Below are 23,474 nucleotides of genomic sequence, written 5' to 3'. Positions count from 1 at the left end.
TCATTAATGCTGTTCTTGGGCGGGGTTGCAGTTCCTGGGTTTTCATTATTATTATCTCTATAACTTATGTATATAATGTATATATTATTTTATTATATGTGTAAGATATTTTATATGAACAAACAGTGAATGGGAGAAGAGTAGGAAGAAGTGAAGAATGACAACTCTTTTGAAGAGTTTTGTTGTTAGAGGAATAGAGAAATAAAGTCATATTTGCAAGGGGATGTGGGATGAAGAGAGTTTTACATTTTTTAAAGATGGGAGCAACAGGAGATCAATGGAATGGCAGAGTGAGGACTTTGGTGAGCCAGCTATCCCTCTAAGACAATGAAAATAAGGGCAAACCAACTAAAATCAATCAATTCAAAACTCTGGCAATTAACAAAGGCATAGAATGAAGTGAAAATCATTGATCCAAGAGAAACGACTGAATCTTGGCAAGACAGCAGGCTCTGTGCCTTTTTTGTGTGTGACATTTTAACTTGTGGCTATTCCCATCCTCCCTCCCTCTCCAGCTTAGTGGTTCAGTAGCCAAAAGCTGAATAAATTCCAGAAAACAGAGAGATGCCTTGGTCAGGAATTTAAAAGGAAATCCTGGAGAATGAGACAACTATAGAGAACTCTGAAAAGTTCTGACATATTCCTGGGAATCTAAAGGGCTGTGCACAAGAAAGAGCTGGAAAAGGAGAGGGCCCAAGTCATTACTTTTGGCTGACTGTGAGGCCTTGTGCAGGCAGAAAGTGAGAACTCAGGCTGCCCTGTAATCTGGCTGAAGTTTGAAGGCATGCCTTCTCACACAGATCCCCTTGGCAGAGGGTAGAAGACATATAGACAAAGTATTTAAAGACATCTGACCAATCAATGGCTGACCACCAAATTATACTTACCAGGTGTTACCCCTAGGAATCCAGGCTTAAAAATAAAAACAAGATCTTTTTAAAAAAAAAGTTAGCAGAGAACTCAGAGGCCACATAATGCAGGGAATATAGAATCCACAGAATTAGTCAAGAAAAGTTGCCAAACAAATAAATGACAACAAGAAAAATAACAACAACCACACAACATACACACATACACACACACACACACACAAACCAGAATAACAAACCTTGAGGGTGGAAGAGTCTGATACTAGAGTTGTTAGAGTAGAATATCTAAAATGTCCAATTTTTAACAAGAAATTATGAGACATACAAAGAAACAGTAAAGTATGTTACATATACAGGGGAAAAAGCAACCAAAAGAACATGTCCCTGAAGGGGCCAATGTTTGGGACTTAATAGACAAAGACTTTATACTAGCTATTATAAATATTTTTGAAGAACTAAAGGAAACAATATCTAAAGAATTGAAGGAAAGTGTGAGAACAATGTCTCACCAAATAGAGAATATCAATAAAGAGATAGAAATCATTTAAAAAATCAAATAGAAAATCTGGAGTTGAAAGGTATAATAACTGAAATAAAAATTTCACTTAGAAGGGCTCACCAACATATTTGAGCTGGCAGAAGAGAGAAAAGGTAAATTTGATGATAGGTCAAATAGAGATTATCCATTTCTTGAAAGCAGAAAGAAGAAAGAATGAAAAAAAAAAGAAACAGCCACACACACCTGTGGGACACCATCAAATGTACCAACATATACATAATGGGAATCTTGGAAGGACAAGAGGATGAGAAAGGGGCCAAAACGTCACAAATTTGATGAAAGATATTAATCTATACATTCAAGAAGCTCAAGTAGAATAAACTGATGAAAGTCAAAGACAAGAAAATCTTGAATGTAGCAAGAGAAAGATGACTTATTGAATATAAGGGATCCTCAATAAGATTAACAGCTGATTTATCATCAGAAACCATGGGGGCCAGAAGACAGTGTAATGATATCTTCAAAATGTTGAAAGAAAGAGATGGAGACTTCTTTATCCAGCTAAACTGTCCTTCAAACATGAAAGAAAAGTTAATATAAACAAAAACTGAAAGAATTTGTTGCTAGTAGACCTACCCTACAAGAAATACTAATTTCAGGCTGAAATTAAAGGACACTAAATGGTAACTTGAAGGTAACTACACAGGTATTATGAAAGAAAGTACTTTTGCTTGTAACACTTTTATTCTCCTATCTGCTTTAAAAGATAACTACATAAAGCAATAATAATAAAACTGCGTTGGCAGGCTTATAATGTATAAAGAGGTAATTTGTATGATAATAATACTATGAAGGAAGGGAGAGGGAACAGAGATATATTAGAGCAAAGTTTTTATATACTATTGAAATTAAGTTAGAATTAACCCAAAGTAGATTTTCTCAAGTTAAGATGTTAGTTGTAATCCCCAGGGCAACCACTAAGAACGTAGCTCAAAAATATATAGTTGGGGCTTCCCTGGTGGCGCAGTGGTTGAGAATCTGCCTGCTAATGCAGGGGACACGGGTTCGAGCCCTGGTCTGGGAAGATCCCACATGCCGCGGAGCAGCTAGGCCCGTGAGCCACAACTACTGAGCCTGTGCGTCTGGAGCCTGTGCTCCGCAACGGGAGAGGCCGCGACAGTGAGAGGCCCGCGCACCGCGATGAAGAGTGGCCCCCGCTTGCCACAACTGGAGAAAGCCCTTGCACAGAAACGAAGACCCAACATAGCAATAAATCAATCAATCAATAAATAAATCTTTAAAAAAATATATATATATAGTTAACAAGGAAATTAAAAAATTATACTAGAAAATATCTACTTGATATATAAGAAGAGAGGAATCGAAGAACAAAGAAACAGAAAAGACATAAGACATACACAAAGCAAGTATCAATCCTTCACAAACTCTTCCAAAAAATATAGGAGGAAACACTTCCCAATTCATTTTATACAACCTGTATTATCCTGATACCAAAATCAAAGACATCACAAGAAAACTACAGACCAATATCCCTTATGAATATAGATGTAAAAATCCTCAACAAAATACTAGCAAACCAAGTCCAGCAGCATATAAAAAGTATTATATAATATGACCAATTAGGATTTATTTCAGGAATGCAAAGTTAGTTTACTACCTGAAAATTCATCAATGTAATATACCATATTAATAGAACAAACATAAACTCCACATGATCACCTCAGTAGATGCAGAAAAAGCATTTGACAAAATCCAACACCCATTCATAGCAAAAACACTCAGAGAACTAGGAGTAGAAGGGAACCTCCTCAATTTGATAAAGGGTATCTATGTAAAACCCACAGCTAACAACATGCTTAATGGAGAAAGACTCAATATTTTCCCCCTAAGATCAGGAACAAGACAAGGATGTCTGTGCTCGTTACTTCTAGTCAATACTGTAGGTCTAGCCAGGCTAATTGGTCAAGAAAAATAAATACAAGGCATCCAAATTGGAAAATAAAAGTAAAACTATCTCTATTTGTAGATGACATGATTTTATACATAGAAAATCCTAAGGAATCCACTAAAAACTATTTGAACTAATAAACAAGTTCAGAAATGTGACAGGACAGAAACCAATAAACAGAAATCAACTGTATTTCTACACACTAGCACTTAACAATCAGCAAGTGAAAGTAAGAAAACAACTCCATTTATAATAGTAGCAAAAAGAATAAAATACCTAGGAATAAATTTAACAAAATAAGTGCAAGACTTGTACGCTGAAAACTACAAAACACTTCTGAAAGAAAGAAGATCTAAATGGAAAGATTTCCCATGATCATGGATCGGATGACTTAATATTGTTAAATGGCAATACTTCCCCAATTGATATATAGATTCAACACAATCCCTATAAAAATTTCAGCTGATTTTCTGCAGAAATTGACAAGATGATCCTAAAACTCATATGGAAATGCAAAGGATTTAGAACAGTCAAAACAATCTTGAAAAAGAATTACAAAGTTGGAGGAATCCCATTTCCTGATTTCAAAATTTACTACACAGTTAATTTAATCAAGACAGTGTGGTCTGGCATAGTGACAAACATATTGATTAGTGGAATAGAATTGAGAGTCCAAAAATTAACTGTTACATTTATGATTTACGGTCAACTGATTTTTCACAAGGTTATCAAGACAATTCAATGAGGGAAAGAATACTCTTTTCAACAAAAGGTGCTGGGACAACTAGATATCCACAAGCAGAAGACTGAAATTTGGATTCCCTACCTCACAGCATGCACAAAAATTAACTCAAAATGGATCACTGGCCTAAATTTAAGAGCTAAAACCGTGCAATTCCTGGAAGAAAAAGGAATAAATCTTTGTGACCTTGGTTTATGGAATGGTTTCTTGGATACGACACAAAAAGCTCAAATGATAAAAGAAAAAAACAGATAAATTGAACTTCATCAAAATTAAAAACTTTTGTGCATCAAAGGACACCACCAGGAAAGTGAAAAAACAGGGACTTCCCTGGTGGTCCAGTGGTTAAAACTTCGTCTTCCAATGCAGGGGGTGTGGGTTAGATCCCTGGTCGGGGAGCTAAGATCCCACATGCCTCGTGGCCAAAAAACCAACCAAATAAATAAATAAATAAAACAGAAGCAATATTGTAACAAATCCAATAAAGACTTTAAAAATGGTTCACATCAAAAAAAAAAAAAAACCAACTTAAAAAAAAAAAGTGAAAAAATAACCCAGAATGGAAGGAAAGATGTGCAATTCATATATCTGCTAAGAGACTTGTATCTAAAATATATAAAGCATTCTTACAATCTAACAATAAAAAGAAAAATAATCTAATTTTAAAAGGGCTAAGGACAGAAATAGACATTTCTCCAAAAAAGATATACAAATAGCCAATAAACACATGAAAAGATGTTCAACATCATTAATTATTAGGGAAATGCAAATAAAAACCACAATGAGACACCACTTCATACCCATTAGAATGGCTATAATAAAAAAGACAGACAATAAGAAGTGTTGGTGAGGATATGGAGAAATTGAAACCCTCAAACATTGCTGGTGTGAATGTAAAATGGTGAAGCCACTTTTGCAAACAGTTTGGTAGTTCCTCAAAAAGTTAAACACAGAGTTGCCATATGACCAAGCAATCCCACTCCTAGGTATCTACCCAAGAGAAAAGAAAACATACATTCACACAAAAACTTGTACACAAATGTCCTGAGCAACATTATTTAAAATAGCCAAACGTGAAAACGACTGAAATATCTATCAACTGACTAATGAATAAACAAAATGTAGTATATTCACACAATGGAATATTATTTGGCAATAAAAGCAAATGCCACATGCAACAACATGGATGGACCTCAAAACCAGTATGCTAAGTGGAAGAAGCCACTCATAAAGGCCAATATATTGTATGATCCAATTTATATGAGATGTCTAGACTAGACAAATCAATAGAGACAGAAAGTGCGTTAGTGGCTGCCTACGGTTGGGGGGAGGGGAGTCATGGGGAGTAACTGCTAATGAGTATGAAGCTTCTTTTAGGGGGGAATAAAAATGTTCTAAAATTGATTGTGGTGATGGCTGCACAACACTGTGAATATACTAAAGACCACTGAATAGTACCCTTTTAAAGGGTGAATTTTATGGTGTGTGAAATATATCTCAATAAAGCTGTAACAAAAAGATGGAAGCAATAACAGGATGTCTGTGTGCTAATGGGAATGACCTTGTAGAGAGGGGGAAATTGAGGTAGGAGAGAGAGGGGGATATTGCTGAAGCAATGTACTCAAGTAGGTAAGAGGATGGGATCTAGTGCCAAAGTGGAAGGACAGGATTTTGATGACAGCAGGGACAGTTTTTCCATAATAACAGAAAAGAAGGCAGAGTATATGAGTACACATGCTGCTTGGTGGTTGGATGTGGTAGTGGGAATCAGTGGAGGTTTTCTTTTGATGGTTTAAAATTTTCAGTCAAGTATGCAGCCTGAGCCTAGGATGGGAGAGGAGGTGTTGGAGATTTGAGGAGAGAGAAGGTATGAAATAGTTATCTAGAAGGGTAGGACAGTGAATAAGGAAGTACAGTGGAGCTGGCAGAGTTGGATTTAGGCAGGGCTGGGGTTTTGCCTGATAAGTGTGCTAAAGTGACAGAGGGCAAGGGAAGTGAGGATGTATGCAAGGGAATGATTATTATGATGGACCACGGAATCTAAGCTGATTAAAGGAAGGACATGGGAACATGGAGGAAGTAAAGGGTAGTGAAAACGTTCAGTTCCAGTGGCATTGAAGGATTGTTGGAATTGGGGTGCTAGAGGGAGTGAGCTAGAAGGATAAGTACTGGTTGGAGAGCAGGATGCCTGAAACTGAGATTATGGAGGAGATGCAGTCACAGGTACTGATAAGAAGGGTAAGACTATCGGCGTGAGTGGCTGAGGTGGGGCTGAAAGGCAAGAGCACTGTAGAAGAGCAGACAGAACTGAGAGACAAGACCACTGGAAGGGTCATCTACGAGGATATTAAAATCACCAAGAAGTAGGAATGGAGTAGTGTTATAGAGTGACAGTGAGCTAGTAGCTAAATCCTTCTAGGAATGAGGCGTGACCGGGGCAGGCATGTGTGCATGTCTGTACCTGACTATAACACACAGGTAGGTGATGGTATAGTCTGATGATTTGAGATTTAAAACAAAGTGGTTGATATTTATATAATCTTAATGTATCTCTCTACAAATTACTTATTAATTACAAAGAAAAAAGAGTAACTACAATGGAGAAACCTGGAGACACTAACTTAAACAAATAGTCAATGTGAACAAAACCAGTATTGGGATAAACTGACATCATGTGCCTCCTGATATAAAGCACTGAAGACACATCTCTTCTGTGGTATTCTTGCCAAAATTACATAACTTAACTGTAATCACAAGGAAACATCAGACAAACCCAAGTTCTATCAAATAGCTGGCCAGGACTCTTCAGAAGTATCAAAGTCATAAAAGACAAAGAAAGACTAAAGAACTGTCCCAGATGAAAAGTGCCTAAGGAGATATGACAACTAAACACAATGTGGGATCCTGAATTAGATCCTAGAATAGAAAAATTATATTAGTGGAAAAACTGATGAAATTCAAATAGGTTCTGTACTTTCATTAAGAGTATTGTACCAATGTTAATTTCCTAATTTTGATAATTGAACTGTAGTTGTATAATTTCTTAACATTTGGGGAATGTAAGTGAAGGATATATGGGAATTCTTTGTACTATTTTTATAACTTTTTAAAAGTCTGAAATTATTAAAAATAAATTTTAACTCTAAAAAACCAGAGTGTTTAAGAAGGAGGCAGAGAAAATGTCTGGGAAGGACATATAGAGTGAGGACACCTACCCCCATGTCCTGGCCTCCTGGCAGCAGGGGTATGAGGAGGCTGCTGGGGGAGCAGAGCGCTCAGGGGAAAGCCAGATTTCCATTCAAGCAGTGGTTCTCAGTGGGGGATTGAATAGACAGTCAAGGGGTGTTTCAGAGACATTTTTGACTGTCACAATAATTGGAGATTATAGTGACATTTAGTGGGCATTGACCAGGGATGCTCAGCATTCTGCAGTGCACAAGACAGCTCCACACAGCGAAGAATCGTACTGCATCCCATATGACTTTAGAATGTTCCACCAGACAATCATGTAGGTGAAAAACGTGTTCATTCATTCATTCAACAAACACTTATTGAGAGAACCTACTGTGTCCAAGCACTGTTTTAGGTAATAGGGATACATCAAGGCACAAAAAAGACAACCATCTCTGCCCTTCTGGAGTTTACAATCTAGTGGGAGAGCCAAACAATAAACAACAAACATAATAAAGATGTAAGATATATTATGTAAGAGGGTGAGGAGCACTATGGAAAAAACAGATCAGGGTATGTGCTAGGGGAGAGTTGCAATTTTAAACAGGATGGTCAGGGTAGGCCTCATTGAGAAAGTGACATCTGAGTAGAGGCCTGAAGGAGGTGAGGGCATGAGCTTTGTGGATATTGGTGGGGGGAAAGCATTCTAGGTACAAGGGATGGCCTAGTACAAGCCCCTGAAGTGGATGTGTGCCTAATATGTTCAAGTAGCCTAGAGGAGGTCAGGATGGGTGAAAGAGAGGGAGCAAATGGGGAGAGTGGTAGGAGATAAGGTCAGAGAGGTTATGGGAGCCAGATCATGGGTTTTAATATATAATGACTTTTACAGTAATTCAACAACCATATAAATTGAGGGAAGATTGCACTTTGTTTTGTTTAGAACCTCATGAAGAATTGTTCATCATCTAGGAAAATAGCATCACCCTATCCATGGTTTCTGAGTCACAGTGTAGCTGTCACACTCCCAGGTACAAGCATCGTATGTGCAAGACCATTTCATTATGTCTTCTAGTGGAATTATATCCCAGCCTTTACATACTGAAATACATATTGTTTTATTATAAATTATTTTTCCTTTACTACTCCCTTATATTGAATTAGGACATTATATTGGTTTTGGGGGGAATTATGTGTGTAGACAGATTCTATTATCTATGCACTTCAATTCAGAACAGTGAAAGAGATGTTTCAAAACATACATCATAAAAATGGAGTGTTGTGTTCAAAAGGTATGAGAACCACTAAGGCATGGCAAGAAAACAACGGGACTATTCAGAAACCAGGCAGAGAATGAAGGGGATTTTGCTGATGACTGAAGGTGAGTTCCAGAGGCCTGGTCAATTCCAGGGCTGTATGGGAATGTAACTAGGAGACCCCTGGTCTCTGATCTTCTTGTGGAGACTAACATAATACAGGATAAGGGCCAGATCCACTTTTTCATCTAAGCTGCTCCCCACCCTGGGTGGGGGGGGTCTCACCTGTTTAACACAGTAGGGTGGGGAACAAAGAGGGTTGTCTCCTCAATGAGGCCAGAAGCAGCCTAAGGCCAGGCTCCATTTTTTTACCCCCAGAACAGACAAGAACCCCAGACTAAGCTCATAGGCACTCTCAGGCCAAGCTCATTGCTATAAACAATGCACCTCTAACCTGTTTAGGGATGGGAAAGAGGCAGAAAGAGGAAAAGCAATAACAGAGAAAGACAGAAGCATTCAGAAAGAAGAACCAATTGGGGTGGGGGAAGGGTCAGAGACAGACAGGGAGAAAATAAAGCCAAAGGCCAAGAGAGACTATATTCTTTTCAATCATAACTGTCATTATTTATTGAAACTTTTCAAGGGGCCAGGCGCTGGGCAAAGTGATGCACTGTATTGTCTCAGGCGGAGATTATTAGACTCCCATTTGACAGATGGGGAAACTGAGGCCCAGCTGGGTGAGGCTCAAGGTCTTACGGCTAGCTTTAACTGGCTGGGTCAGGATTCAGCCTTATAGGTCTGGGCGGTCTACTATGTCTCAAAGAGGGAGCCAGACAGAAAGATAGAGACAAACAGACAGAAAGATGGAGATAAGGACAGAGGAAGGGGGAGTGGGGTGGGCAGAGAGTGAGAGACAGACGGAGACTTACAGACACGCAAGCAGACGATCACGTGAGCTGCAGACCTGCACAGTACACCGTTTCCCAAGAGACAGGAATGGGGGGAGCGCGGAGGGTGGGCATGGGCGGTGGGCTCCGCAGGGTACTCACCTGGTTGCCGTCTGGGGGCCGCAGGAGCACTCGCCCTCCCCTTGCTACCCGCACGATACTCCGCAACCCGCTGACCTAGGGTTGAGAGGCCGCCCAGGTAAAAGCTCGCCCAGGTCCCACCCCTCACGCGCTCCGGCCCGGCGTCTTTCCCCCCGCGTCCTCCACCCGCCCCCGTCTTTATAGCGTCTCACCGGGAACCTCGGGCCGTCGGTGCAGCCGCTGCCTCGCGCGAATAGACTCCAGGCACCGGCAGCTGGATCTCGCGAATAGGGACGCGTCCCTCCCGGTTGCTGGAGCGCTAGCGGGGTCGCAGGCCTCCACCGCTACCGACGGCTCCAGACTCCCATTGGAGGAGTGCCCTCCTGTCTTCCCTGGGATTGGCTGGAGATGGACACACTTTATTTTTACCCCCCAAGCCAGGATCCAGGCCGACGAAAACCCGCCCCTTTGGGGGTCTTTGATTGGTTTATAAGCCAAGCCCACCCTTTAATAGGATTGGCCAGGAGGAGGAACTTCATCGCTTTTTGCCAGTCCATTCGACAGGTCTTCGGGCGGTTAGTTGGGAGCACGCAGGCGCGAACCCCAAAGTGAGGCCTGGCGCGAGTCACAGGACAGTCGGAGGTGCGCGGCTTCTTGACGTCTTATTCTCCGTAAGCCACCTTGCGTAAGCCACCGCTCCGCTAAGAGACACGACTCTGCCCCCAATTTCCCATAGCTTACCCCCACCTGCAGGGATTTCTGAGCCAGGTTTCTCTCGCTCATAGTGAACGTAGTTCCTAGTTTTATCCCTGGAGGATGAGGTGGTTACAGGGGTCTGGCCAGTCACCCACCAGCCCCTGCTACTTACTGATTAAGACATTGGTCGAGTGACAGCCTCGCTTGGAGCCTCAGTTTAACCATCTGTCAAATGGGAAGATAATTTTTAAAAAAAATCTTTCCTGAAAATGCCATTCATTCAATGGAGGATTCAATGAGAGAACATAAATTAATTGCCTGGAGCATAAACAATTAAGGTCTCCCCTCCCAATTCTTGCCTTTGCCGTTGTTTCAGACTTAGGGAACTATGGCCCAGAGAGGCAAACTGTTTGGCTTGAGGTCACACAGCAATAAGACCCAGCATAAAACCCAGGCTTCTGTCCTCCAAACGAAAGGGGTTTAAGAAGAAAGGAGATACAGGAAGACCCTTCCTATTACCAGGGTTTCTTAATTTGGGTTCACAGATCTCCCTCCAATCCAGTCCAAGGACAGGGTTTAGAGGGGTCCATGAATTTGGATGGGAAAAAAATTACATCTTTGTTTTCACTCTCCTCTAATTGAAATTTAGCATCTTTTCAGTAAAGAATGTAACTCACCATAGTATAATAGTGATAGTACCTGTGACTCTGTCACTAATAGAAATCACAGAGATTTTCATATCATATTATAGATGTTGTACATTTCTTGAAATATCATGTAATCTCATCTCTATCTCAAAATCATGGTTGTCATTAGACTCTCCATTAGATCTCACAAGGAGCATATATATTACTATAACATATTTGCTTTTCCATATTTTAGTAACTATTTTTCAATATAGTCAATATTTTGTGGTTCTAGGTATTTTATTTTATGCATTCAAAAGATATTGTTTTCTGAGAAAAGACGCATAGGCTTCACCAGATCACCAAACAGGTCCATGGCACACAGAAAATGTTAAGAACACTTGTCTTCAACTCTGGGCTCCAGGGGGACAAAGATTTGGTCTATTCATGTTTCCTTGTTGTAGTCCTATCACCGAGTTTCTATCAGGCACAGAGCAGGTGCTCAGTAATGTTTACTGAATGAAAAATAGGATGCTTCCTAATGAAAAACAGGATCCTCCACACCCCCAACTGAGGGAGCCACTGATGGCCTTTTTGATCACCAAAGAAAGAGGGATCTAGTTTCCTGGATCTAGTTTTGTCCCTGCCAATCTGCTTTTATTCACAGAAGTGGGTGGCACTTTTAAGGTCTGGCCCCAGGAAGTCCTTGGAACCTTACCCTCAGGAGCAGGGCCCTCTGCTCCAGGGGAGTTGGGTGAGTTGTGAAGGATACAAAGACAAGTAGCTTCGGCATGGGAAAGGCCCTGGGGCACATTGGGCCTATGACTCCTCATTCTCCTCCTGGTTTCTGTTTGGGGTCCCAGCAAATGGGCCTGTCTTCACTGGTCTTCAGCAAAGACTGTATTTTGGAGTTGGATGTGACCTTAAAGACCTAGAAGAGTCTTCCCTTTTGGAGGACCAGACTAGGCAGGACCTGAAGCCACACCACACACTGAGGAGTGAGGGCGCAGGGAAAAGATGTCACCCTAGGCAAAGAACATCTTCTCCTCCCATGCCTCAGTCCAGGACATGAGCATCCTGGCCAGCTATATTAGAATCACATAATTGGGTCCTAACAGTGTCCCTGAAGTCAGAGGTCCTCTCTAACAGGGTGGGTGAAGAGAGGCCTCAAATGCCAGGATGAGGGGCTAGGGATTTGATTAGAGAAACAGAGAGGAATTAGGTAAGAGCATGATGAAGGCCAGGCTTCAGAGGTCTGCTTCAAGGCTAGACTCCATCTTGGGATCTTAGGCTGGTTGCTTCTCCTGGGCTGATCCCCCAGCATGATTAGCCTATTTGCAGATGGGAAAACTGAGACCCTCTATAGAGGGTGAGGAAGTCACGTTGTGAGCCAGAGTATATTGAGACAAGGATACCCAGGCCGTCTCTCTCTTGAACTGACTGGGATCCTCTTGCCAGGCTGACCTCTTCCTGGCCCACTCCAGGTCCTTTGCCCCTCCTGCTTCCCCTGCCCCTCCACTTCATCACATGCTCATTGGGACTGGCTCCAGATACTGCACATAGGTGTCTCTTCCCTCTGCACAAGATGCCTTGACTCAGCGTCCTGCACTCTCAGCTCTGGCCCTGGGGCAAGATGTTCTCCTTTCTGAGCCAGAGTCTCCTCTATCCACTTCTGACAGTGTGGTCCCAGGTCAGAACCAGAGGCATCCAAGCTTCCATGCTCTCCCCAAAACATTCATCAGAATCTGGAGTATGTCCAAGATCTGGTATTCCAACCATTTCACAGAGGAGGTCCCACAGCAACCTGGCAGTCATACCTGACTTCTCTCAATCCCTCTCTTCCTATACCTAAAGCCTGTTGATTCCAGCATCTTAAAATCACAGAATACACACATTTCTCGTACAGGAGAATTCCAATTAATTTATGTAGATACTTCCCCCTCGAGGAGTTGGGAGGATAACTCCCCACTCCCTAAGCACGGGCTACACTTAGTGGCTTCCTTCCAAAGAGTACAGTATGGAAGGTGGGGGAATGGAGTAATTTTACAGTGGAGAAACCTGACATATACTACCTAAGTCAGGTGATCAAGTTAACATCAACAGTGATAAGGCATATCGATAGCGTGTACCCTTCATAGGATATGAAGAGAATGGTACTTTATTTCTGTGGTCTTCCTTTCCCAAACTCATAACCCCAGTCTAATCATGAGGAAAACATCAGACAAATCCCAGTTGAGGGACATTCTGCAAAATACCTGACTAGTAGTCCTCAAATGTTGATGACTCCAAGTCATCAAAAACAAGAAAAGTGTGAGAAACTGTCACAGCCAAGAGAAGTCTATGGCAACATGATGATTAAATGTAATGTTGTGTCCTGGATGGCATCCTGGAACAGAAAAAGGAAATTTGGTAAAAACTAAGGAAATCTGAACAAAATATGGAATTTAGTTAATAATAATGTATTGATATTTGTTCATCAGTTGTGACAGATGTATCATACTAATGTAAGACGCTAACAATAGGGGAAACTGGCTGTAGGGTATACGGACACTCTCTGTATTATCTTTGCGATAATTCTGTAAATCTAAAACTTCTAAAAGAAAAAATTTATTTAAAAAACCTTCCATATTGCCCCCATCACGCCACTCTCACCTTAGGTATAGCGTCAGCTTCCTCACTGCTCTCCCTCCCTCCAATCCATGCTCCGGGCAGCCAGCAGAGGGCATTCTGTAAAACGCAAATCTGACCGAGTCTGAAGACTTCCAGCAAAGTAAGGGCGTTGGATGGAAAGTTTGGGAGGTATATTACAGAAGACATACCCAGATGTCTGTGTAAATTATCGTTATGATCCAGAAAGAATCTGAGAGGTTTTTCTGGTGTCCGTGGAAATAAAGTTACTGTATCCAAAATTTAAAGCCACTGGGCCTTTCAGACGCCCAACTCCCGACCACCCCCCCACCCCCGGTCACACAGCTACATAGTAATTTTCCTTTGCTTTTCTTTTATCTCTATGCAAACTCCCCAGCCTGGGCTGTCTTTTCTTGCCTTCTCTCCCAGGTCCAGCTCCAAGGATCCTGCACTCTCTTCCTAAGACGAGAGAGCACTCCGGCATTATTGGATTGTGAAGTCCCGACCGATATCATTTTTATTTTACTACATGCGGACAAGAAAAATGGATTCCTCTGGCTCCCCCACACTCAGCTCATACTAGGCCCGAGGAAAGGTTTGACGCACGATAAATAAAAAGATGAATCACTGAATAAATGGATGTTCTAGGGCCCAGGGCGTTCCTGTGCGCCTGCGCGGAGGGGAAGGCGTGGGATGCTGTTTGCTACCTGCCTGGGTCTGCTGCGGCCGCCCGGAGAGGGAGGGGCTTCCTCGGCCTCGCCCTGCCATTGGCCAGGATGGTCCGCATTGGCCTGACGCAACATTTCTGCGGTCCCGCGGAGCTCGCCCCCAGCCAGCCACCCCCACCCCCAGCAACTACCATCTTGCAGGCCACTGCGTAGACGAGGCGGCTGCTTGCGGGCCTGTGGGAAGGGAGACTGGCTGCTGGGGACCGCGCACCGGGTGGGACAAAAGACTCGAAGCAGCACTTTGAATTTGCTCAGAATTTTATTAGGATTACCAGGGTTCACAGGGAACGAGGCGGGACTTCTGGGGGAGGGGGACCAGAATACCGCAATGGCGAAGCGGCCTTGCATAGACACCGAGGCGGGCTAGCGGGCACAGCGGGGAAGGGCGAGGGATGGAGGGAAAGAGAGAGACGGGAGAACAGGGTGGCGGCAGAGACCCCCAAGGCCACAGCGGCCCTCCCCGCTTTGGGATCAAGGGTGTCCACTCCACACAGCACGAGGAGGGGGATAGAGGGGCCCTGACCAAGGCATCACAATAAATACGTTTAGCAGCACACAGAAGCCTGCGGGAGAGGAGGGCCAAAAGGAAGGGGGAATCCCCCTTTCCCTCCCCCCAAAATAAGAACTCTGCAATTACTAAACCATAAAAATAAACTTTAAACCCGTGTACGAAGTCAGTCATCCCCCAGAAGTGTAATATGGGGCCGCTCGGCCCTAGCTGATAGGGAGGGCAAATGGGGCAGGGGGAGAGGGATATAGAGAGGCAGCCCCCGCAAGGGTAAGACATTTATCCCGTTTTGCCCCTCTTCCCTGGGTTGGCCCAAGGGTTTGGGACCTGAAGCACCTCCTCCATGTCAGAGTCTTCTGAGTCTTCCCCTCCTTCTGAGTCTTCTTCGATTCCTTCCTCCTCCTCACTTCCTTCTTCATCATCACTGTCCTCACCTTCTTGCTCACTGCCTGTACAGGGGAGAGAGAAGTAAGGAGGGGAAAATGGAGGAGGATGGTTAGGTGGACAGGTAGATGTCACTCTTAATAGGGAACAGAGCCCACAGTCAGGGCTTCTGAGGGGCGGGACCATTCACCAAAAGCCTCTGCTTGGAACAAGCAGCCAAGTCTGTGTGAACTCAAGTCCAGAAAGTAAGGGCGAGTGGGAGGGAAGCAGGAAGGCAGAGTGGGATGCCTCTGTCCTATCAAAATTGATACATCTCTGAAAGTAGCTTTTTCACCCCCTGTATACAATGTGTGTCTCTTCCTGAGCTCTGACCTCAGCTGAATAAAACTTCTGTTCATCCAGAGGCAGCTCCCTCTCTCTTTCTCCCCAGTCTGATCCCAATAGGCCTCAGTCTGTCTTCTTCAGCCCAATTCCCCACCCCGGCTCCCACCCTAGGGTTGTACAAATAATTCTGCCTCCCCTTCTCTGAAAGAAGAGATGCCACCGAGTAGGAGGGGATGGGGCCGGCAATTCCCTCTGTTTCCCTACCTAGAAATATGTCTAGATTGTGTCTACTCGCTTATTCAATTCCTCCTTCCTCAGTGCCCTCAATGGAAGTTTGCCAGGGATCCCATGGTCAAAACCCCCAGGAGTGGTTGGTCTTCCTGCACCTTCCACCTACCCCAGGGGGCTGCCTCTCCTCCATCTGCCTGCCTACAGCCAGGCTCAAACATATCCCTTGTGTGCCTTCTGCCATCCCCTTCCTAGCCAAGGTTTGACTCTACTGCCTTAACCCCTGTTCATTCCCTCCCCATTCCTACTGTGGTCTGGCTCTACCCCCACCAATCCACTGAACCTACTCTTTCCAAGGTCACAGATGATCTATTCAGCCCCCAATCCGATGGACACATCCCAGTCCTCATTTTACTTGACCTTTCAGGAGCACTGAACACCAGTGACAATCCCCTCCTTCTTAGAATGTTCCACGACCTAGTGCTCCTCCTAAGTCTACCCTCTCAGAGCCTCAGTTTCCCCATCTATAAAAGGAGGATTAGTAGTACCTACCTCATAAGAGTTGCTGTGAGGATTAAATTAGTCAAAGCAAGAAAACCATTTAGAATAGTGCCTGGCACATAGTAAATACTTCATTAATGTTAATTGGACCCAGTTAACGTTAACCGGCCCCAGAATCCAGAGGTAGGATTCTGCTCTGGCTTATCTCCTTTCTTTACAATTTCTGACTTCCCAGGCATATCACCAACCACCTGCCTCTAAGCCACCCATACCTTATGTCCAACAAGCCCTTCCAACTCCATGTTCCTCCCTGCATCCCATCAATCCCACCACCATGCCCTTCCCCATCCCAGGAAATGGTGCCTCCTTTGGAGAGTCATCCAGGCCAGAACCAAACCTAGCAGTCACCTTAAATACCGCCTTCTCCCTCAACCCCCCATATGCAACCCTTCTTCAGCATTTCCCAAAATGTATTCTTTGGTGGACAGTGAACAATGGCCTTTGTGATCAAGATGTTTGGGAAATGCTGACTTCCACAATGTTTAAATAGGTTTCTTAGAGCAGGACTTAATCAGAGCCTTTAAGGTGCCAATGTACATGTGACTCTACATAAGGATATTATTGTATGCAGTATTTCCGCAACATATTTGACCACTGAACCTTTTTGTGAGCAGCTTTTGGAACCAGTGAAGGGTCCTCAGATGACAATTTGGGAAACCCTGCCCAACATACCATGCATTTTCACCCTTCCAGGTTCTTTTTCATGTGATCCCTTCCACCAAGAATGCCCCATAATGCCCCTTAATGTGAAGGCAGCCTCCAATTCAAATGTCACTTCTTTTCTCTAGTTCTCTCCTTCTTGATTCTGGAGATAGAATTAGCTCCTCCCTCCTCTGGACTCACTCAGCACACTGTTCACTTCACCCCCAGCTCCCCAAACAAGCCTGGGAGTTCCCAGAAGGCCAGGGCTGGGTACAGAGTGTGCTGAATTGCAATATGTTTGCCATTTTTTTCCCTCTTTCTGTGTGAGAACCTGTCTTACTTAGTATACCACCCACTGCCTCCTATCTCTTCTCTCTGCTTCATTTGTCTTGTGCTCTGTTACAACTTATCTACCCATCACCAAGAATTGAAATTTGTTTTGGTTTTGTTACATTTGTGAGCTAAATGTTCCCTGACCTTGCTCTGTTTAAAAACTTACTCAGAATGCTTTTTTTTTTTTTCTCTACAAGAGCAGATTGTGCTCATGCTTTGATACTCTGACCATGGGCAGATTTTCTCTGAGAGAAGAGAAAGGAGGTAAGACAAGAGGTGAGGGTCTAGCTCACCTTCCTCACTGCCCTCCTCCTCTTCTTCCTCCACTGATGATTCTTCTACGGAGATGTTCTCTACCTCGTCCTCATAGTCATCCTGGTTGGTGCTGTTATGGTGATCCTTGTCAGAGTCTTCAAGGTCATTCTCATAGTCTTCAATGTCTCTGTCATCATCATCGCTGCCTTCATTGTCACCTTCATTGCCATCATCATCACTACCTTCATTGTCACCTTCGTTGCCATCATTATCTTCAATGTCACTGCCGTCATTGTCTCCATTGTCACTGTCGCTGCTGTCCTGGTTGCTGCCGTTGCTGCTGTGGTTGCCACCTTTGGGGTTCTCATCATCACCATTGGGGTTCTCGTCACCATCAGTGTTCTCATCGTTATCATCAGTGTTCTCTTCGTTGTCATCAGGGTTCTCTTCATTGTCATCAGTGTTGTTGTCTTCAGGGTTCTCACTGTTGTCATCGGGGTTCTCATTGTTGTCATCAGGATTCTCATTGTTGTCATCGGTACTCTCATTGTTGTCAGTGGTCTCGTTGTCATCAGCACTCTCATTGTTATCAGTGGTTTCGTTGTCATCGGGGCTCTCGTTGTTAGTGGTCTCACTGTCAATGCTCTCATTGTGGTCAGGGCACTCGCTGTCACAGAGGCTCTCGCTGATGTCAGTTATCTCGTTGTCAGTGGTCTCGAAGCAGTCAGTGGTCTCCATGAAGTCAGAGATCTTGATGTCATGAATGGTCTCATTGTCGGTGATACCATCACTGTCTGAGGTCTCTCCAATAATGTCTTCCATGATGTGATAGTCATCAGAGTCTTCCACGATCACCACCTCATATTCATCACTGTTTTTACTGTGGGGAAGCCTGGGGTTGAGTATAGGGTTGGTGGGAGGTGGTGTACCCAGAGCAGACACTGAAAGGTGGTAAGTAACTGGGGAGGCAGTAGGCTACAGGGGTTCCCAGGGACGAGGCTAGGTGGGGAGAGTCCCATTTCTGCCCCTGACTACATAACCTCAGGCCGATCACACCCCATTTCTGGGCATCACTCCCCACTTGTAAAACATAGTGGACTGGATTATCTCAAAGGTCCCTTTTGGCTCTACAAATACTGTGTGACACTAGCCTAGTCTTTGCCCCACCCCTAACAAACCACCTCTCAGCCACCAACCCCCACCATCACCTTTCTTCCTTTTCTTGCTTCTTTCTTCTTGCCCTGTAGCCCCCTTCTCCCATCATGTAGTAACGCACAGGGTTAACCCACAGGTCATTCTTGATAATCTGTTGAAAGAGACGGGGGAAGGGAGAACAGAGTTATGAGTACAAGCCACAGAGCCTACTCCCAATACTCCACGCACCCAGGGGCAAGCTAGCAAGGCCTTCCCTGGCAATGCCAGGAGGGGCCTCACTTCAGCAATCCTGTCGGCCTCTGGGAGGCTATGGTTTGAGAACCAGCTGAAGAAGCTGTGGCTGGCATCCTGGTTCCTGTGCCTGTGGGCCTGAGGTTCCTGGCCCCGGTGCCAGCGAATTGGGGTGGAGTGAGACACCAGCCGGCCTGGGGGGAAAGGAGGCTATGGAGAGGGTGCTGGACAAGGAGAGATGGGGTGGGGGGCATGAATTTGCTCTGGGACTGCCTCTTACCCGAGCGATTGCGCTGGAACTCCTTGACGATCACCATATTTGTGAAGTAGGGGTTTGTCTGGAAGTACAGCTTCATTTTGTAGCCCATGGAGATATGTCTGAGATCCTGTACCTGCTCAGGGTGGGGGTAATGGTGGAATTCCCACCACACCGTGACCCCTCCCACCCAACCCCCCCTCACCTCCAAGGACCAGATTCCTTGCCCGATCCTGGTAGAAAAGATAACTCTTTGGCCTGACCTGCAGATTGGTCAAGTAGCGGAAAATGTCTTCATCGCGTTGGTTGATCAAGATTGAAATTTTGGGGTGGTTGAGGAACTGATGGAGGGAGCAGTTTAGGTCAAGGAGTGACTGTTCAATGAGAAGGAGGGAAGGAAGGCCAGTCAGGGCTAGGCAGGGCAGAACAAAAGAGAGGCTGGAGCAGGAGAATTCCTTTTGTGGTCAATGGGACATGACCCATACTTTTATTCCCATGATACTGTCTGTGTGGTAAGAGCCTATGTTTATAAAATGTCAAACCTCTGTATTAAGTGGCCTTGCCATGGTTCATAATTGCTGTGTGTTTGGGTGCTGGGAGTCTATGTCCAAGTGATGTTGTGTCTCTGGGTGCTGAGGGCTTGTGTTCACAAGACATTGTGTGTCTGGGGGCTGAAGGCCCATGTGCAAATGATGCTATATCTGGTTGCTGAGGGCCTGTCATCACACAATGTTATATATATTTGGGTGTTATGGGTCTGTGTCCACATGATGTTGTGTATCTGGGTCTGAGGTTTGTGTCCAGGTGATGCTATGGTCTGTGTACTGAGGACCTGTGGCCACATAATACTGTACCTGGGTGCTGAGGGCCTGTGATCATGTGATACTTTGCATGAGAGTGCCAAGGGTCTGTGTCCATATAATTCTATTAGGATGTTAAATCCATGTGTTCCTAACATGTTGCATGGTCCCCTAGAGATAAACTTATCACCAATAGTGAATTCTTGTTATTTTGCCCTTTCCTTCATTTAACTCCTTTCTCTCCATTCCTAGGTACTCCTTCTCCTGATCCTTCAGGGCTCCAGCCCCTTTCTAGCCCCCTCCTCTCCAGCCAGGATTGGGGTCTCCCTAGTATCTAAGCAGAGACCTAGGCTTGCACAGCCATGTGTGACTTGGGCACCCTTTCTGGGCCATTTCTCTGCTGTGTGCCCTTCTCCTCCCTCTTCACTGTCTCTGAGTCAGTTTATCTTCTGTGTGACCCTCCCCTCCTCCTTTCACCATCTCTGGTCCAATTTTTCTGCTGTGTGCCCCTCTACTATCCTCCCCCTTTCACCGTCTGTGATCCATTTTCTTTTATGCTATGCTCCTCCTCTTCCCCTTTCCCATCTGTGGTCCAATTTTTATGCTGTGTGCCCCCCTCCCCCCTTCACCATCTCTAGTCCAGCTTCTCTGATGTTTTGCCACACTCCTTCCATCCCTCCTCCACCAGACCTCGTCATTCTTCCAATAGGGGCCCGCCCCCACACCCTTTCACCCAGCCTGTCCCTCCCCCCACCGCCCCCCATTTCTGGTCATGGGCTCCTGGCCCATGAATATAGATGACAAGGATACTGCTTTGACCCAGAAGCCTGGGATATGCTGGATGATGAGATCTCTGCGCTCCAGGAAGGGTCTTCGCATCTGGATGAACTTGCGCTTGAGACGGAGGAAGGCCTTGCCCGCCTTGATATTCACCGCCTCCAGGTCCAGCTGAATGTTTTCCAGCGCCTGCAGGATGCACTCTATCTTCTCGGCATTCTTCTCTCGGCTTTCCCTCTTCACCTTCCTGGGCTTCCTCTTCCTCCTCCTCCTCCTCTTCCTCACACTTTCCTTTTCATCCTCGTCGTCGTCTTCCACGATGATGACGGTCTCTTCCCTCCCCCTTGGACCGGCTAACCTCTGGTACCCCCGCCCCCCTGCGCTACAGGTTTCTAGGGCCTTCTCTCCTGCAAAGCTGCTGGGCTCCGTCACCTGGAAGTCAATCTCCAGGCTTCCCCCAGAAACCTCCGAGGGAGAAAGCGTTTCCAGGCTCTCCGTGGGAGGGGGCGCCCCCCCGTACCCTGACTCGATCGCGGGCTCCCAGCCGGGACCCCCAGCCCCCAGGGTGAAGTACGCGCGGATCCCCCCCTCCTCCAGAATGACATAGGGCGGCGGCGGGGGCAGAGCGGGGCCCAGTCCCACCCCCCTCATGTCAGCCAGCACCTGTGCCGCCTCGGTTTCCTCCCGGAGCCTCGGGCGCTGCTGAGGTGGAGGCAGGGGCAGGCGCAAGAGAGGTGGCGGAGGCGGTGGCGGCGGCGGCGGCGGCGGCAGCTCGCTCTGAGGGGACTCGGAGCTACTGAGGCGGCGGGCCTTGGCCGGAGGCCCCTCATCCGGGCCGTCCATGGTGACCGCGTTCGCACAGCTCAGGGGCTCGCGCTCGCCCCTTCGCTCTCAGTCAGGCCGCCGCTGCCTGTCACACCTGAGGCAGAGCCGCGCCTCACGCGACCAGCTCTGCTCTCAGCCTCGCTCTGGCGCTCCCTCCCACAGCGCCTGCCCTACTCCCTCGGCGCCAAGCGCCAGACCCCGCCCCCTCGCTGACGCCAGGGGCCATCCCGCCTCTCCATTGGCTGCCAGCCGCCGCGGCTGCGCTCGCGGCCCCCCGCCCCCTGCCCGCTCGCACGCAATCCGCTTGCCAACACCGCACCTCATCACTTTCCCATTGGCTCCCCTCGGGCCCGCCAATCACCGGGCCACCTCCCTCAGCGACCTTAGAGACGGTGCAGGACGATTGGCCTCGGGGAGAGCTGAAGGGAAGAAGACCCTCTACCTCACCCTGCCGACGTCTTATCCAATGGGAGAAGTACCAGTGGTTCTGAAGACCCAAACGCAAAACAAAAAACAAGCGCAAGCAGTGAGCGGGATGTGCTCAGATAGACTCAAGAGCCTCGCTGTCGTTCTCCCCCTCCTCTCCCCTCCCCGTCAGCAACTACGCACTTCTTAAATCTGCCCCTGCCCCAGCCCTGGCTTTCGCCCCTGCGGCGGCGAACTCGGAGGCGGCTCCTCGGGGCTCGGGTGGCACTCAAGGAACCTGGGGTTTAGAAATCGAGGGTCTTTGGTTTGGGGCCAGGTTTTGACGTGGCGTTTCCCATTTCTGCAAAATAGCTCTAGCAATAATAATTGCACCAAAAAAAGTAACTTCTTTCTGCGTCATGAAAATGATTGTGATTCAGTTCATCTGCTAGATCTTTCTAGGACTTTCTATCTCTTCATCGACTCCATACTTCTCCTTCCCATCCTTTCCTTTCCATTTCCTCAGTGTACGCTGTTTTAAATTCTATTTTAGATTTTGGGGAGCCAGCTGGATGGTCTCTCGTGAGGCACGGTGGTGGGGTTCTGGCTTAGGTGTGGGATTCGCGTCAAGGATCTGCTCCTCACTTAAACCCTGACCAAATCACTGCCTCTCTCTGAGCTTGTTTCCTCTCCTCTAAATAAGGAGTCCCTAAAAAGACATGTAGGAAACTGCCCATTGCAGGCTTGTTGTGGTAGCAGAGGATTGGAGGCAACCTAGAGACCCATCACCCAGGGGAATGAATAAGAAAAATGTGATACATGTATAAGATGGACCACTAGAATGAATTAGGTCTACATACGGCAACATGGCTGGATCTCTCAAAAACAGAATGTTGAGTGAAGAAAGAAACAGAACAAGATTTATAGTACAATACTGTTTATGTAAATTAAAACACATAACAATACCATACATTTTTCACAGATACACATATATGTAAATAAACACATGAACGGTGGATTGGAAGGACGTACGTTAAATACACGAGAGTGGGTGCCTATGTGGAAGGGGGCATGGGATCAGGGATGGGTGATGAAAGGGACAAAACAAAACAAAATAAAAAATATAAGGGCCTCATATGGACCAATGATGATATAGTGTGCCAAGAACTGAGGAGTATGGTCAACTCAATTCTGTGCATCTGAGAGAGTAAAGTAATTGAGTGCCCAGGGAACAGGCTGGCTGGGGAGACTCCCAGGCTTTTTTTTTTTTTCCCCCTGTGACATCCCTCCCTCTGAATTTAATCAAAGCTTACCAAAATCCGAGCTGTATACAGTGGACCCTTCCGAAGGGCTCCTATCCCAGACTGAGCAGTCCCTCCAGAAGCCATTATTTTGTGTGTGGGGGGGGGGCGGGCATTACCTAACCCCAATAGTTCCCCCCAAGTTTGATCCCCAATTCCCAGTCCCCATTCTCCATGGTGGTCCACTTTCAGGAACACCTTATCTGGCTTTTTGAGAGGAGACTGATACAGGAGTTGGGAGTGGTACCTGGGGGCTCCAGGCTTTGGAAAGAGTTGGGGT

General features: G+C 45.7%; 1 protein-coding gene across 2 annotated transcripts; it reads right to left on the bottom strand.

The window, feature by feature from the left end:
- Window positions 1-14,449: 14,449 nt before the first annotated feature.
- TSPYL2 (TSPY like 2) lies at window positions 14,450-21,653 on the bottom strand. Of its 2 annotated transcripts, none has more exons than XM_059911071.1 (7): window positions 20,697-21,653; window positions 19,350-19,427; window positions 19,111-19,222; window positions 18,879-19,024; window positions 18,653-18,750; window positions 17,483-18,336; window positions 14,450-15,166 (listed from the first exon to the last, which is right to left on the bottom strand). In XM_059911071.1, exons 1-7 carry the CDS (start codon window positions 21,504-21,506, stop codon window positions 14,997-14,999), a joined length of 2,268 nt encoding a protein of 755 aa, XP_059767054.1. In that variant the 5' UTR covers window positions 21,507-21,653; the 3' UTR covers window positions 14,450-14,996. The 2 variants fall into 2 exon arrangements, with proteins under 2 accessions (XP_059767054.1, XP_059767055.1); XM_059911072.1 differs by having other exon boundaries at window positions 17,483-18,324.
- Window positions 21,654-23,474: the final 1,821 nt, after the last annotated feature.

Source organism: Balaenoptera ricei, chromosome X (genome assembly GCF_028023285.1).
Source record: "Balaenoptera ricei isolate mBalRic1 chromosome X, mBalRic1.hap2, whole genome shotgun sequence".
NCBI lineage: Eukaryota > Metazoa > Chordata > Mammalia > Artiodactyla > Balaenopteridae > Balaenoptera > Balaenoptera ricei.
This window is presented reverse-complemented; position numbering and strand designations above follow the sequence as displayed.